Source organism: Notechis scutatus, chromosome 5 (genome assembly GCF_049901735.1).
Source record: "Notechis scutatus isolate UNSWTSFEM ecotype Mainland chromosome 5, rNotScu1.2, whole genome shotgun sequence".
Lineage (NCBI taxonomy): Eukaryota > Metazoa > Chordata > Lepidosauria > Squamata > Elapidae > Notechis > Notechis scutatus.
Window position 1 is genome coordinate 1,128,582 of NC_142013.1, and position 16,107 is coordinate 1,144,688.

Sequence of the window (16,107 nt, forward strand, 5' to 3'; positions counted from 1 at the left end):
CCTTCCTCCTCCTCCTCCTCCTCCGCCCCCTCCCTCCGGATGAAGAGCGCCCCCTGCACTACAGCGAGAAGGTGCTGCCCATCGTGCACAGCCTGGGGAAGGACAGCTACCTGGTGGTGAAGAGGCAGCTCTCCATGGAGAACATGCTGCTTTACCTGGGTAAGTGGGGCAGCCGGAGGAAGGCGGGGGCCTGGGGGCGGGGTGGTGCTGCTGCCTGAGGACCCTTTTGAGCGGGGGGGGCCCTCAGGGATCGGCCACCGTCCAGGTGGGAAACTCACCCTGTTGGCCTGGACAAAGGAGCAGTCCGGGGTCCTTCAGGCTGGGCACTTTGGGGGCAGTTTTGGGTCTGGGGAGGAAGGGAGGAGAGGAGAGGGAGAAAAGGAGGAGGGAAGGAGGGAAGGAGGAAGGAGGAGGGAGGGAGAGGGAGGAGGGAAGGGAGGGAGAGAGGAATGAAGGAGAGGGAGGGGAGGAGGAGAGAATGCAAAGGTAGGGAGAGAGGGAGGAAGGAAGGAAGGAAGGAGGGGGAGAAAGGGAGGGAGGGAAGGAGGGAAGGAGGAGGGAGAGGAAGGGAGGAGGGAAGGGAGGGAGGGAAGAGGTGAGTGGGAAGAAAGGAAAGAAGGGAGGAGAGAGGAAGGAAGGAAGGAAGGGGAGGGAGGGAGGAGGAAGGAAGGAAGAGAGGAATGAAGGAGAGGGAGGGAGGAGGAGAGGAATGCAAAGGTAGGGGAGAGAGGGAGGAAGGAAGGAAGGAAGGAAGGAAGGAGGGGAGAAAGGGAGGGAGGGAGGAGGAGAGAGTGGGAAGGGAGGGAGGGAGGAGGGAGAGGAAGGAAGGAAGGAAGGGAAAGGAGGGAAGAGGTGAGTGGGAAGGAAAAAAAGAAGGGAGGAAGGGAGGAGAGGGAGAAGGAAGGATGGAAAGAAGAAGGGAGGGAGAGAGGGAGGGAGGGGAAGGAAGGAAGAGGAAAGGAGGAGGGAAAAGGCAAGAGGGGAAGGAAAGAAAGAAGGGAGGGAGAGAGGGAGGGAGGAGAGGGAGAAAGAAGGGAGGGAGGGAGGGAGGAGGAAGGAAGAGGAAGGAGGAGGAGGAAGGAAGGAAGGAAGGGAAAAGGAGGGAAGAGGTGAAGGAAAGAAAGAAAGGAAAGAGGGAGGGAGGGAGAGAGGAAGGAAGGAAGAAGGGAGGGAGGGGGAGGGAAGGAAGGGAAGGAGAGGAAGGGAGTAGAGGGAGGAAGGGAGAAGGAGAGAATGCAAAGGTAGGGAGAGAGGGAGGAAGGAAGGAAGGAGGGGGAGAAAGGGAGGGAGGGAGGAGGAGGAGAGAGGAAGGAAGGAGGGAGGGAGGAGGGAGAGGGAAGGAAGGAAGGAAGGGAGGAAGAGAGGAAGGGAAAGAGGAGGAGTGGGAAAGGAGGGAAAAAGGGAGGGAAGAAGAAGGGAGGAGGAGGGAGGAGGAAGGAAGGAAGGAAGGAAGGGAGGGAGGAGGGAGAGGAAGGAAGGAAGGAAGGGAAAAGGAGGAAGGAAAGGCAAGAGGGAGGAAAGAAAGGGAGGGAGGGAGAGAGGAAGGAGAAGGGAGGGAGAAAGGGAGGAAGGAAAGGGGGAGGGAAGAGGTGAGTGGGAAGGAAAGAAAGAAGGGAGGGAGAGAAGAAGGAAGAAAGGAAGAAGGAGGGAAAGGAAGGGACGGACGGAGAGGAGAGGAAGGGAAGCCCCCTCTCCCCCTTGGCAGGGACCTGCCTTGACCCAAGAGCAGCTGGTGGCTCCCCCAGGGGACAATGGGGGTACAGGAGGCCCTTTAGGGCCGCAAAGGAGGCTCATCCTGCTCGCCCACCCCCTTCCCTCTCTCCCGCCTGGGGGCCTGGACTGCTGCTGCCAAGAAGCCACCCAGGGTGGAATGGGGGGCAACAGAGGGGAGAGGGGGTGTGTGCGTGCCCCCTGCCCCTCCCTGCCCCCAATGGCCCCCTCCATGCCCCTCTTCCTTCCCTTCCAGCCAGCAAGGTGGGCGACAGCAAACACGGCCTGATGAAGTTCCGGGAGGAGAAGAACGTGCTGGGCGTGGGGCTCAGCACCGGCTTCCACGACCGATACTTCATCCTCAACAACCACTCCCTCCGCCTCTACAAGGAGGTCCGGGTAGGTGCTCCTCTGGCAACCCTCTCCCTCCCCCTCCCCCCTCCCCTCAGGGTCCGCCACGCCCGACTCCCCTCGGGGCTTGATGGGGCAGCCGCCCTGCTTTTCTGCACATCTCGGTTTGCATGCAGGGCGCTTCTCTTGCTGCAGTGGCTGCCGAATTCAAGGTGTGGGTTGCCACCTTCAAAGCCCTCCGTGGTCCAAAGTCACCCAGCCAGACTAGAACTCCCCGTCTCCTGGTGATTGGCCCACCCAGCTGGCTTTCAGGCCTAAGGCGGGACTAGAACTCCCCGTCTCCTGGTGATTGGCCCAAAGTCACCCACCTGGCTTTCATGCCTAAGGCAGGACTAGAACTCACCGTCTCCTGGTGATTGGCCCACCCAGCTGGCTTTCATGCCTAAGGCGGGACTAGAACTCCCCGTCTCCTGGTGATTGGCCCACCCAGCTGGCTTTCAGGCCTAAGGCGGGACTAGAACTCACCGTCTCCTGGTGATTGGCCCCACCCAGCTGGCTTTCATGCCTAAGGCGGGACTAGAACTCCCGTCTCCTGGTGATTGGCCCACCCAGCTGGCTTTCATGCCTAAGGCAGGACTAGAACTCACCGTCTCCTGGTGATTGGCCCACCCAGCTGGCTTTCAGGCCTAAGGCGGGACTAGAACTCACCGTCTCCTGGTGATTGGCCCACCCAGCTGGCTTTCATGCCTAAGGCAGGACTCAGAACTCACCGTCTCCTGGTGATTGGCCCACCCAGCTGGCTTTCATGCCTAAGGCGGGACTAGAACTCCCGTCTCCTGTTGATTGGCCCCACCCAGCTGGCTTTCAGGCCTAAGGCAGGACTAGAACTCACCGTCTCCTGGTGATTGGCCCACCCAGCTGGCTTTCAGGCCTAAGGCAGGACTAGAACTCACCGTCTCCTGGTGATTGGCCCACCCAGCTGGCTTTCACGCCTAAGGCGGGACTAGAACTCCCCGTCTCCTGGTGATTGGCCCAAAGTCACCCAGCTGGCTTTCATGCCTAAGGCAGGACTAGAACTCACTGTCTCCTTGTGATTGGCCCACCCAACTGGCTTTCAGGCCTAAGGCGGGACTAGAACTCATCATCTCTTGGTGATTGGCCCACCCAGCTGGCTTTCAGGCCTAAGGCGGGACTAGAACTCACCGTCTCCTGGTGATTGGCCCAAAGTCACCCAACTGGCTTTCATGCCTAAGGCAGGACTAGAACTCACCGTCTCCTGGTGATTGGCCCACCCAGCTGCCTTTCAGGCCTAAGGCGGGACTAGAACTCACAATCTCCTGGTGATTGGCCCAAAGTCACCCAGCTGCCTTTCATGCCTACGGCGGGACCACTAGACTCAACTGGCTCCCTATGTCCCCCTTTAATGTCCACTTCCAGTGGTGGGCATAGATCTTGCAGGCGGCCCCTCTGCTTTTGGAGGTAGGAAGTGGCGCCCCCTGTTGGGGACCTGAGCTGGCCCTTTTTCGTGGGCAGTGGGGACACAGTACCCCCCTTTTGGGCTGTTTACACTGCCCTCCTTCTATCGCACAGAGCCATAAACCGGAGAAAGAATGGCTGGTCAAGAACCTGAAGATCTACCTGGGAATTAAGAAGAAGGTCCGTCCACCAACTTGGTAAGTGGAGCAGCAGGTGTTCGTGTCTCTGAGTTCCCACCTGATGGTTGTTCCTGCAAAAGGGGAGCTACTCCAGCGCAGGTGGGCTTCACCTGCCCTACAAGGTGTTTGTAGACTGAGCCAGCTGTGTGCGGCGGCAGCCCAAAAAGCCAACGCAATCCTAAGCTGCATTAACGGAAGAATACAGTCAAGATTGTTAAGCCTGAATTCCCCAACGAGTGTTAAGGAAAACAAACTAAACAGAATGTGTAGCGTAGTCAGATAGGCAGACAGGTAAATGTGTGAGATAAGTTTGTATTTTAGTTAACACGCAGTAAAAAATACAGATACGCTTGTGCTATCAAAAATATAGTTTATTCCATTAGGAATTATAGCATAGTCAAAATAAACGGTCCATTAGTCATGTATCATTTCAGTCAGTCCAGCCGGGGATACTCAATTTGCAAAGTCCGTGTTGAATAGCCAATGTCAGTTCACTTACAATAAATCAGTCCGTATTATCTGTTCTCTCCGTTGAGAAATCAACACTCCTTCCTCTCCTCCGTTCCAGTAAGGAAAACGCAGTCATCAATCCATCCAGTAATTAGGGATCATTAAGCCAGAGAGAGAGAGAGCTGCAATTGACTTGCTTCTTTTATGGTGCTTTTACAACCACACCCTTAATTACATTCTTGTAGTTAAAGTTACACACACTTTAACCAACAAACCATGATAACTTATTTATTATTTTTACCCAAACCAGTTAGGGTAAACAATGTTATCCCTAACAAAGATCAAGGAAGGTACTCATACCACTCTATAAAGCCTTAGTAAGACCTTAGAGCAGGGGTGTCCAACCTTGGCAACTTTAAGACTTGTGGACTTCAACTCCCAGAATTCCTCAGCCAGCAAAGTCTTAAAGTTGCCAAGGTTGGACACCCCTGCCTTAGAGCATTTGCAGTGTGACTACCATTATGAGACAACCCAGGAGCAAAACACGGCACACAGACATTTAACGGGGGTTTTCTATACAACGGCTATATACACAAATCTACGTGGTCGGCAAAATACCTTACAAGCAATCTTTCTTCTTCTTAACTCTACACGGAGAACTTCGGCAATGAATACAGGACAGAAGGAGAGAGAACACACCCTCTAATGGCTGCCTTTTCTATAAACACCTCTTAAAGGGATAGAACCCATCCCCAGTCTTAAAGGAGCAGTAGTACCAAAGTTGGTTCATCTCCAGTTGCATCAGCCACATCTGGTCAGCCAGTTTTGGTCACCACACTATAAAAAAAGAGGTTGAGACTCTAGAAAGAGGGCAGAGAAGAGCAACCAGGATGATGAGGGGATTGGAGACTAAAACATACGACGAACGGTTACAGGAACTGGGCCTGCCTGGTCTAGGGAAGGGAAGGACCAGGGGAGACAGGAGAGCATCTTCCAATATTTGAGGGGTTGCCACAGGGAGGAGGAAGGGGTCAAGCTATTCTCCAAGGCACCTGAAGGCCAGACAAGGAATCATGGATGGAAATGGAACAAGGAGAGATTCAACCTGGAAATAAGGAGAAACTTTCTGACAGTGAGAACAGAACAGAAGTTGCCTTCAGAAGTTGTGGGGGCTTCATCCTTGGAGGCTTTCAAGAAGAGATTGGACTGCCATTTGTCAGCAATGGTGTAGGGTCTCCTGCTTGGGTGGGGGGTTGGACTAGATGACCTACAAGCTGGGGCCCTTGGCCAACTCTGTTATTCTATATTCAGTGGAACAGAACTTGCCTTCAGAGGTTGTGGGAGCTTCATCCCTGGAGGCTTTCAAGCTCAAGAGACTGGACTGCCCTCTGTCAGAAATGGTGCAGGGTCTAGGCTTGTTCGCCCGGTCGCGGACGGGGTTGGACTAGATGACCTACAAGGTCCCTTCCAACTCTGTCAGACTGTTAAAATCTGTTAGACCAAGATCCTCAAAGACCCTGGAATTGGATAGTCAGTGAGATAAGGCAGCCATTCTTGTTTTGGGCCAGCAGGGGGCAGTCTTGCTCCACAGAACAGCTCCTGACCCACCAGCCAAGGATGGTGACCCCCCCAAAGGTGTAAAATGGCCATCTAGAGGTGCCCATGATGGGCCAATGAAGGGGTGAAAGCTGTCCCTTTGGCTGCAGGTGGCCTAAAAGAGAATTTGAGCTGCACGGGGGGAAAGAAAATCTCCCCCACCCCCTTGTGGGGTTTGCGGGGTAGAGAATGTGGCGCCAGCCAGAGTTGGAAGGGATCTTGGAGGTCATTTAGTCTAACCCCCAGCCCAAGCAGGAGACCCTACACCATTCCTGACAGAGGACAGTCCAGCCTCCAGGGATGATGAAGCTCCCACAACTTCTGAGGGCAACTTCTTGTAAAACGAAGGAGAAACTTCCTGACAGTGAGGACAATTGACCAGTGGAACTGCTTGCCTCCAGAAGTTGTAAATCAGAGGTCTCCAAACTTGGCCACTTTAAGACTTGTGGATTTCAAGTCCCAGAATTCCTCAGCCATAATTGCTTCCTGTTTTTTTCTCGATCATAGCTGGCTGGAGAATTCTGGGAGTTGAAGTCCACAAGTCTTAAAGTGGCCAAGTTTGGAGACCTCTGTTGTAAATGCTTCAACACTGGGAGTTTTTAAAAAAGATGTTGGAGTACCATTTGTCTTAAGTGGTGTAGGGTTTCCTGCAGGGGGTTAGACTAGAAGACCTCCAAGGTCCCTTCCGTTATTCTATTCTATTCTATTCTATTCTATTCTATTCTATTCTATTCTATTCTATTCTATTCTATTCTATTCTATTCTATTCTATTCTTATTCTATTCTATTCTATTCCATTCCATTCCATTCCATTCTTTGCATAGAGAATTCTATTCCATTCCATATTTTCTATTCTATTCTATTCTTTTTCTATTCTTTCTTATTCTATTCTATTCTCTCCTATTCTGTTTTCTATTCCATTCTTTCTTATTCTATTCTATTCTATTCTATTCTATTCTATTCTATTCTATTCTTTCTTATTCTATTGTATTTTATTTTGTATTCTATTTTATTTTGTATTCTATTCTTTCTTATTCTCTTCTCTTCTCTTCTCTTCTCTTCTCTTCTCTTCTCTTCTCTTCTCTTCTCTTCTCTTCTCTTCTCTCCTCTCCTCTCCTCTCCTCTCCTCTCCTCTAATCTCCTCTCCTCTCTCTTCTCTTCTATTCTATTCCAAAGTGCGCAGGGTTGAGATGTGGCTCCAGCCCCCAAATCGCACAAGATGGTCCTGCCCTGCATCAAGCCCCAGAGTCTTAATTGAGCCTCCCCACCCCTCTATCACCCCACAAAGTCATTGGAAAACGGGCTGGTCGATGCAAAATTCAAATCTTAGGCATGCTCCTATTTCTGCATAATTTGCCTAGTCTGAACATCAGTTTTAGCTTCCTGCTGCATTTGGGGGACTGCATGGAAGCCCCCCCCCCCTCTCCCCCCCATCCTCTTCAACCTGTTGCATGAAGGACCCCCTTCCCACGTCTACGGAGATTCTCAGCCATCCAGGTCACGGTGGTTCCCAAAGGTGCTTTTTTTTTTTTTTTGCAATGAAGACATTTCGCTTCTCATCCAAGAAGCTTCATCAGTTCTAAAGAAGGGGAAAAAAAATAAGACCAAGGAAAAAAACAAAGTCCAGCTGCCTTTTGAAAAACACCTTTGGGGTCTACTCCAGTGGCCTGGTTTGAGTACTCTCTGGTGCCCCCTGCAGGCCACTGAAGGGGGAAGCATGGAACTGGGTGGGCCCCAGAAGCCAGGGTGGGAATTTGTGCACACACCCACACAACCTCACAACAAGGTGTCCTTGTTTCTCTTTTCCAGCTGGGGCTTCACTGTCTTCTTTGAGAACGAAAAGATGGAGAAGCAGCAATGGTAAGGGGCCGGGGGCCGGGGGCTGGAAGGAGGGGTGGGCTCCTTGGTTTGATGCTTATCCTGTCTTATAGCTAAAAGGCCGGGGGGTGGGGGGCTGAAAACTAGGGAGGGTTCGACCCCCACCATGGCATCCCTCCTTAGTCCATTCCAATATTGTCTTTTCTTCCATCCGATTGTGTTGGATTTTGCAGCAGAAATTCAAGGCAGAAAACACACAGATGTTTAACTTCTTTATAAACATCATAATACGAAGTAAAGTTTACAATACCATTTGCAGATTCTGTCAACGTAACAGAAGCAAGTTCAGTTTCGATTCTCAGCAAAGCACACAGAGCCAAACCACACCCAGGCTGTCAGCTCCCCTTGGCTGGTCTGTTGCCATGCTTACTCACTTGCTGACTTTGTTAACCATGTCTCTGCCAGTTCATGAATATACTCGGACAAATTGTGTCCAGTTCTCGGAGACTTTCCAGATAAATCCTTGGAAGTTTCTTGGCAGGGTGTTTCAGAATTGGTTGGCCATTGCTTCAATCCTAGGGCTGTGAAAGAGTGACCGGCTCCAGGTTCACCCAGGTAGCTTTTGAGCGTGAGGCGGGACTAGAACTCTCCATCTCCTGTGATTGGCTCAGAACGTCACTCCAGCTGGTTTTCCTGCCTAAGGTGGGACTAGAATTCACTGACTCCTGGCGATTGGCCCAGAGTCATCCAGTTGGCTTTCATGCCTAAGGCAGGACTAGAACTCACCATCTCCTGGTGATTGGCCCAAAGTCACCCAGCCAGCTCTCATGCTTAAGGCAGGACTAGAACTCCCTGTCTCCTTGTGATTGGCCCAGAGTCATCCAGTTGGCTTTCCTGCCTAAGGCAGGACTAGAACTCACCGTCTCCTGGTGATTGGCCCAAAGTCACCCAATTAGCTTTCACGCCTAAGGCGGGACTAGAACTGTCTCAACGAATGACTCTGGGTGGCTTACAATTCCCCAAGTATAAAAACCATGCAAACAATAAGCATTTTAAAAACCATAAAAACATGCCAGATAAATAGGCACAGCTTCCGAGATCCTTAGTCACTTACCTGTACAGGGGTGGTTCTCAACTTACGACCATTGGTTTAGTTGACTGAAAAAAAAAGGGATTGATGAGCACTTTTTCACACCGACAACCGTTGCAACATCCCCACGGCCACCTGATCAAAATTCAAAATACGATGATTGCAGTGTCCCAGAGGTGTGTGTGTCGCGTGTGTGCGATTCGCTTAACAACGGGAGCGATTTGCTGAATAACTGCCATAACTTGCCAAACGGGGCGACATTCCACATTCAGCACCCCAAGCTCAGGAGCCCAGCCAGGGGTTTAAAACCTTGCCAAAGGCCAGCAGGGGTGGGGTGTCAGGACTCCAACAAATCCACCCCCCATTCAAATCCTAAGTCTTTAGCCGCATCTCTCAAGAGTAAAAAAAAATGGATTTATTAGGAGTGGCCATGTCGGTGTTAGCTGGGTGCAACCGACACTAAAATACACCATTCATTTCCCCCTTGACCCTGGTCTTCCCCCCACCCCACCCCCCGGATGTATATTCTCCAATGGGACACATCCATAGCCAAGAGTCATCCATCATGCTCTCCAGTAATAACCTTGTGCGCCAACAGCTTCGGCTGCCTAGCAATTATCCGAAGCATTTAAGGAATGTACTGCTTTCCCCCACTCCCTTTCTGCTGGCAACTAAAAAGACCACAGGAATATTTTTTAGTTGACAGGGAGATTCAAAAATCCCAACAACCGGTTCGCTGCCCAGTCGCTGGGTGGGCGTGGCCATGTTGGGCGTGGCTTACCGGAACTTCCGGGAGGGCCGTTATTCCCCCCTCCCAGAGTCTCCGTGCGGACCCTGCCCTGACCTGCATGGAAAACGGTCCATATGGAGACTCCTGGGCGGGGCTAGCCAGTTGGTTCAAATCCCGGTTCGGTGAACCAGATGGGAATTTAACATCCGGTTCTCCTGAACCGGTGCAAACCGGTGGATTCCTGTCCCTGGTTGGGGGCCCTTCTCGTATTGGTGGAGAGGATGTCCCACACCATGGGGGGACCGCTGCAGAAAAGGCCCTGCGCCAGAACCTCTGTTTTTTGGGGGGGCAGGATGGAGGGGGTTGCTTCTCCTTCTCACCCTTCTCCCCCCACCGGCAGGTACCTCTGCTGCGACACCCAGATGGAAATGCGGACGTGGTTTGCCAACTTCCTCTCCATGCAGGTAAGGCAGGGCAGCCTCCACCTGGGCGTTTGTACCTGGGCATTCCAGGGAGGGTCTCCTTCCTTGGCCTTCCACGCCTGCGTCCTGGGATCGAGGTCCCTCTCCTGCCTCTCGGGGTTGGGCCTGCTCTGAGCAAGCAGGGTAGTAGGGTAGTGTTGCGGCCTCTCAGTGGCCAGCTTGGCAGTAGACTCAGACCGTGAGGAGGTTGGGGAGGAGCAGGGGCCAGTCCTGGAGTCTGGGGAAGGCTCTGCGTCGGAGGCAGACACGGGGCCAAGGCTGTCTGACAGCTGTCTTATCAGCTGCCTTCGGAGTCGGAGATCAGTGGGGAAGAAGAACAGCTGGAGCCTGATGTGCACATGCACAGAACTGCCAGAAGAACTAAGGAACGAGGGTCGACTCAGGAGTAAAGGCTCGGATGGTGAATGGCCCCTCCCTTAGGGAATAAAAGAGGAGCGAAAGGGGTGTGGTGGTTGCCTTGGAGTTGGAGATCAGTGGGGAAGAAGAACAGCTGGAGCCTGGTCCCAGGGAGCGCATGCACAGAGCTGCCAGGAGAAGGGAACGGTTAAGGAACAAGGGTCGACTCAGGAGTAAAAGCACAGGTGGACGGGGAATGGCCCCTCCCAGAGGGAATAAAAGAGGAGCGAAAGGGGGAGTGGTGGTTGCAGGAGACAGTTAGTTCAATTCATGAGGGTGAAGATTTGTTCCATAACTTCTTGCCAAGTAATCACTGCTACAGTGTGGCGTTTGGAAGCTCTCGGCCTGGCAGCTCTCCAAGCCCGATAAAGGTCTGTGGTTGTAAATTCACCCTTGAAAGACGGTTTGCTGGATGCGAAGGAGAGGAATATTCATCTGAGCCTAATAAAAAAAGGAGTTTTGTCGGGACGAGGAGTCGGCTTCCTGATTTTGGGGAAGCCCAGGTCAGAGCGGGGGGCTGCTCAGGTGGGGGAACTATTTGCACCATCGCTTGCGCTGCCAGGGTGTTTGCACACTCACCAATGTGCTGGCAGGAAGCTTTTCCCCACCCACCCAACCCCACCAAGCGCTGGGGTCGCTTTCCAAGCTTCTGCAGTTCCTGAGATTTGGGCCTGGCCGCCAAGGCCATGAGGACTAGGAACTTGCCCCATTTGGGCCACCCCAGAGCAGGCTCCTTGGCATCGCTGAAGGACCCGGGAGTGGGCGCTGACCCCGATCAGTGGCCTGGATGCAACCCCCTCATCTCTTTCTGTCTCGCCCCCCAGCACGGAGGCAACATCTGGCCCTCGGAGGCCTCCAAGGTCCGCCTGCCCCAGGCGCCCCGACTCCTCCCGGCTGGGCCACGTCTCCCTCATCCCCTGCGAGGCAGCGAGAATGAGATGCGGAACAGCGTGGCGGCTTTGGTGGCCGACCCCTTGACGGTGAGCCTGGTCCCCCCGCTCCTCTCTCCCTTCCCTGACCCCCTTTCTCTCTTTCATCTCTCCCTCCCTCCCTCCCTTCCTTCCTTCGCTTCTTGCTCTCTCTGTTTTCTCTTTCTCTCATCTATAATCCGCTTCTTCTCTCTCCCTGCCCTCCTCCTCCTCCTCCCCTTCGCCTTCCCCTGGGTGCCTGGGGGTGTGTGTCCCTTTCTTTCTTTCTTTCTTTCTTTCTTTCTTTCTTTCTTTCTTTCTTTCTTTCTTTCTTTCTTTCTTTCTTTCTTTCTTTCTCTCTCTCTCTTTCTTTCTTTCTTTCTTTCTTTCTTTCTTTCTTTCTTTCTCCCTCCCTCCTCTCCCTCCTCCATTACTTCCTTCTTCCTCCCTCCTTTACTTCTTCCTTCCTTCTTTCTTCCTTTCCTCCCTCCTTTCCTCCCTCTCTCCCTCCACCTCTTTCTTTCTTTCTTTCTTTCTTTCTTTCTTTCTTTCTTTCTTTCTTTCTTTCTTCTTTCTTTCTTTCTTTCTTTCTTTCTTTCTTTCGCCCCTCCTCCCTTACTTCCTTCTTTCCTCCCTCCTTTACTTCTTCCTTCTTCCTTCCTTTCCTCCCTCCTTTCCTCCCTCTCTCCCTCCCCCTCTTCCTTCCTTCCTTCCTTCCTTCCTTCCTTCCTTCCTTCCTTCCTTCCTTCCTTCCTTCCCTCCCTTCCCTCCCTCCCTCCCTCCTTCATTACTTCCTTCTTCCTCCCTCCTTTACTTCTTCCTTCCTTCTTTCTTCCTTTCCTCCCTCCTCCTTTCCTCCCTCTTTCTTTCTTTCTTTCTTTCTTTCTTCTCTTTCTTTCTTTCTTTCTTTCTTTCTTTCTTTCTTTCTTTCTTTCTTTCTTTCTTTCTTCCTTCCTTCCTTCCTTCCTTCCTTCCTTCCTTCCTTCCTTCCTTCCTTCCTCCTTCCTTTTTCCTCCCTTCCCTCCTTCTCTCTTCTTTTTTCTCTTTGCTTTCTCTTTCTCATCTTTCACTCATCTATAATCCACTTCTTCTCTCCTCCTGCCCTCCTCCTCCTCCTCCCCTTCCCCTGGGTGCTTGGCGGTCCCTGATGGTCTGTCTGTCTGTCTGTCTTTCGTTGTTTCGTCCTTTCTTTCTTTTGTTCTTTCTTTTTCTTTCTTCCCCCTCCTCCTTCCTTCTTTCCTGGCCTCCTTTCCACCTTCCTTCTTCCTTTCTTCTTTCTTCCTTTCCTCCCTCCTTCTTTTTGCTTTCTCTTTCTCGTCTCACTCCTCTACAATCCCTCCCCCTCCTCTTCCTCCATCCTCCCTTGGACCTGGCTGGTTGGGGCTCCCTGATGACCCCCAAAAGCCCAGGGGGGGAGCTGGCTCTCCTCCATGCTCCCAGGGGGGTCCAACCTGAGGACACTCCCCTCCCCTCCCCCCCCCCCCGTGCAGGAATCCCGGGTTCCCTTCTGACCTCGCCTCCTTTTCTCCCTGCAGCTCCTTCGGGATGTGTGAACCTGGCCGAGGCGCAGCAGGTAAAGTCCCTGGGCGTCCTGCAGCGGGTCAGGGCCGTTGCCCCTCGGCATGGGGGGGGGGCGGGGAGAAGGGAAGGACCTTGGGGAGGCCCACTTCGTCCCCTGGGGCTGGGGAGGCCGGCCGGCCTTTGCAGAGATCCTGGCCTGGCCTTGGAAAGGGGCAGCTCCTCCCCTGCGCCCAGCGCCCCCATCCGGAGGGGTCCACAAGCCCTAGGGAAGAATTTGGAGTTGGGGGGGACCCAAATCCTTCCCCACCACGGCTGGGATCCACACATTTCAGCAACTGGTTCTCTGCCCGGGGGCTGGGTGGGCGTGGCCTAGTCGGCCTCCTGCAGCATGGGGGGGGGGAGCATTTTCACCCTCCCCAAGCCTCCCCAAGGGTCCCAAACGGGATCCAAAATGGGCTGTGTGGAGACCCCTGGGAGGGGTGGAGTGGGGTGGGTGGGGCTACCAGCTCAGCGAACCAGATGAAAAATTAGCACCCGGTTCACCCAAACCAGGGCGAACCGGTAGTAGCCCCAACCCAACTCTTTCTTTCTTTCTTTCTTTCTTTCTTTCTTTCTTTCTTTCTTTCTTTCTTTCTTTCTTTCTTTCTTTCTTTCTTCCTTCTTTTTTCCTCCTTTCCTCCTTCCTTTCCTCCTTCCCTTCCTTCCTTCCTTTCTTTTTTCTTCCTTTCTTTCCTTCTTCCTTCTTTCCTTCCTTCCTTCTTTCCTTCCTTCCTTCCTTCCTTCCTTCTTTTTTCCTCCTTTCCTCCTTCCTTTCCTCCTTCTTTCCTTCCTTCCTTCCTGCCTTTTTCTTCCTTTCTTTCCTTCTTCCTTTCTTCCTTTCCTCTTTTCCGTCCCTTCTTTCTTTCTTTCCTTCCTTCCTTCCTTCCTTCCTTCCTTCCTTCCTTCCTTCCTTCTTTCTTTCTTTCTGTTCCTTACCTTCCTTCCTTCCTTCCTTCCTTCCTTCCTTCCTTCCTTTCTTTCTTTCTTTCTTCTTTCTTTCCTTCCTTCCTTCTTTTTCCTCCTTTCCTCCTTCCTTTCCTCCTTCTTTCCTTCCTTCCTTCCTTCCTTTCTTTTTCCTTCCTTCTTTCTTTCCTTCCTTCTTTCTTTCCGTCCCTTCTTTCCTTCCTTCCTTTCTTTCTCTTTTCCTTCTTTCCTTCCTTCTTTCCTTCCTTCCTTCCTTTCCTTTTCTTCTTTTCTTCCTTTCCTCCTTTCCTTCCTTCCTTCCTTCCTTCTTTCCTTCCTTCCTTCTTTCTTTCCTTCTTTTTCCTCCTTTCCTCCTTCCTTTCCTCCTTCTTTCCTTCCTTCCTTCCTTTCTTTTTCTTCCTTTATTTCCTTCTTCTTTTCTTCCTTTCCTTCCTTCCTTCCTTCCTTCCTTCCTTCCTTCCTTCCTTCCTTCCTTCCTTCCTTCCTTCCTTCCTTCCTTCCTTTCTTTCTTTCTTTCTTTCTGTTCCTTACCTTCCTTCTTTCTTTCTTTCTTTCTTCCTTCCTTACCTTCCTTCCTTCCTTCCTTCCTTCCTTTCTTTTTCCTTCTTTCCTTCTTTCTTTTTCCCTTCCTTCCTTCCTTCCTTCCTTTCTTTTTTTCCTTCCTTCCTTCCTTCCTTCCTTCCTTCCTTCCTTCCTTCCTTCCTTCCTTCCTTCTTTCCTTTCCTTTCCTTTCCTTTCCTTTCCTTTCCTTTCCTTTCCTTTCCTTTCCTTTCCTTCCTTCCTTCCTTCCTTCCTTCCTTCCTTCCTTCCTTCCTTCCTTTCTTCCTTCCTTTCTTCTTTTCTTCCCCTTGCAGGTTGGACAACGGAGGACAAGCCCAGCCAAGGGTGGTCCAGCCCGGAGGCCGGTGCTGCAGGGTGGGGAGGGAGGGGTGCCCAATATTCAAGACAGACCCTTTGGGGGTCCCTGGAAGACCGAAAGCAGCAAGAACAACACCTCCAATCAGCGGTTTCTCCAACTGCCCGGACCTCAAGCCAGCCTCCAAAGCCAAGGGTGGGGGGGGGTCATTTTTGTGCCAGGAACAACCTGTGCCCCCCAGCCAGAGTTTGGCCACTTCCATGCCCGCATCCTGGACTTCCTGGGCCTTGGCCAGCCCCCTCAAAGCCACCCCAAGACCATCCCTGCCCTTTCGCCCTCTCTGATGGACACGGAGCTGCGCTGGGCAGCCTGGGTTTTACCAGGCACCAGGACGGTTTTTTGGAGACGAGAATTTTGGGGCGCGCAAAGAAACTCCCCCTCCTGGAGGACCCTTTGCTCAGCGGGGCGTTTGGGGGTGACTCGGAAGGGACCTGTTGTGCACTCCAAACCTTTCAGCTCCCGTCCCTTTTGGGGAACCCCTGAAATCCCAGGGGGACGCGGGCGCGGAAGAGGGAAGCTGCATCCATCAGGGGGACCGGCGGCTGGCTGCTCTTCCCTCCTTTTGGGGGGTCCCCAATTCTGCACACACAGCCCCCCTCTCTTGTACAGGCTCGGGGAAGGGGGTCTCTTGCCAGCAACTGCCCACCTGGAAGATGGACACACGGGCAGCGGCATCTTGGTACAAGCACCGCAGCGACGCAGAGGGGGGGTACCCAGACTGTGGCTGGCAGGGTGGGGTGGGGGGCTTCTGTCTGCCCCCCACCTTCCTCCTGGTGGACCGGGAGAGAAAGCCCCACTTTTCATGGGCGCTGTGAAAAAGGGACAGGCGCCACCCTTTTCAGCCGATGTATTATTATTATTATTATTGTTATTATTATTTTGGGGGTCTTCTTTTTTGTAATCAGAATAAAATTCTCAGAAGGAATTGGAGTTGGTGGTGGGGGCTTGCAAGAGATTGGGGGGGCTCCTGCCCGGTACTGGTGGTGGTAGGGGGCTCCTTTGTTGCTCTAGACCCCGGTTTTTCAACCTTGGCCATTTTTAAGGTGTATGGAACTCCCAGAATTCCCCAGCCAGAATGGGTGGACTGCAGCTCCCAGAATCCCCCAGTTAGCAAGAGAGGACTATAATTCCCAGAATCCCCAGTTAGCAAGAGAGGACTACAATTCCCAGAATCCCCCAGCTAGAATCCCCAGTAGCAAGAGGACTATAATTCCCAGAATCCCCCAGTTAGCAAGAGAGGACTACAATTCCCAGAATCCCCCCAGTTAGCAGCAAGAGGACTACAATTCCCAGAATCCCCAGCTAGCAAGGGAGGACTATAATTCCCAGAATCCCCCAGCGAGCAAGAGAGGACTACAATTCCCAGAATTTCCCAGCTAGCAAGAGGACTACAATTCCCAGAATCCCCCAGCTAGCAAGGGAGGACTACAATTCCCAAAATGCCTCAGCTAGCAAGGGAGGACTACAATTCCCAGAATCCCCCAGCTAGCAAGGGAGGACTACAATTCCCAGAATGCCTCA

The 16,107-nt window shown here is 52.4% G+C and overlaps 1 protein-coding gene across 1 annotated transcript in view; it reads left to right on the plus strand.

Annotated features, from left to right (window-relative positions):
• Window positions 1-15,516, plus strand: part of ARAP1 (ArfGAP with RhoGAP domain, ankyrin repeat and PH domain 1) — an 87,316-nt gene extending 71,800 nt beyond the window's left edge. The window contains 8 exon segments of the mRNA XM_087965915.1: window positions 46-159; window positions 1,967-2,109; window positions 3,652-3,734; window positions 7,572-7,622; window positions 9,801-9,864; window positions 11,103-11,258; window positions 12,722-12,759; window positions 14,525-15,516. Coding sequence (XP_087822041.1) covers window positions 46-159; window positions 1,967-2,109; window positions 3,652-3,734; window positions 7,572-7,622; window positions 9,801-9,864; window positions 11,103-11,258; window positions 12,722-12,739 — 629 coding nt within the window. The 3' untranslated portion in view covers window positions 12,740-12,759; window positions 14,525-15,516.
• The last annotated feature ends 591 nt before the right edge of the window (window positions 15,517-16,107 follow it).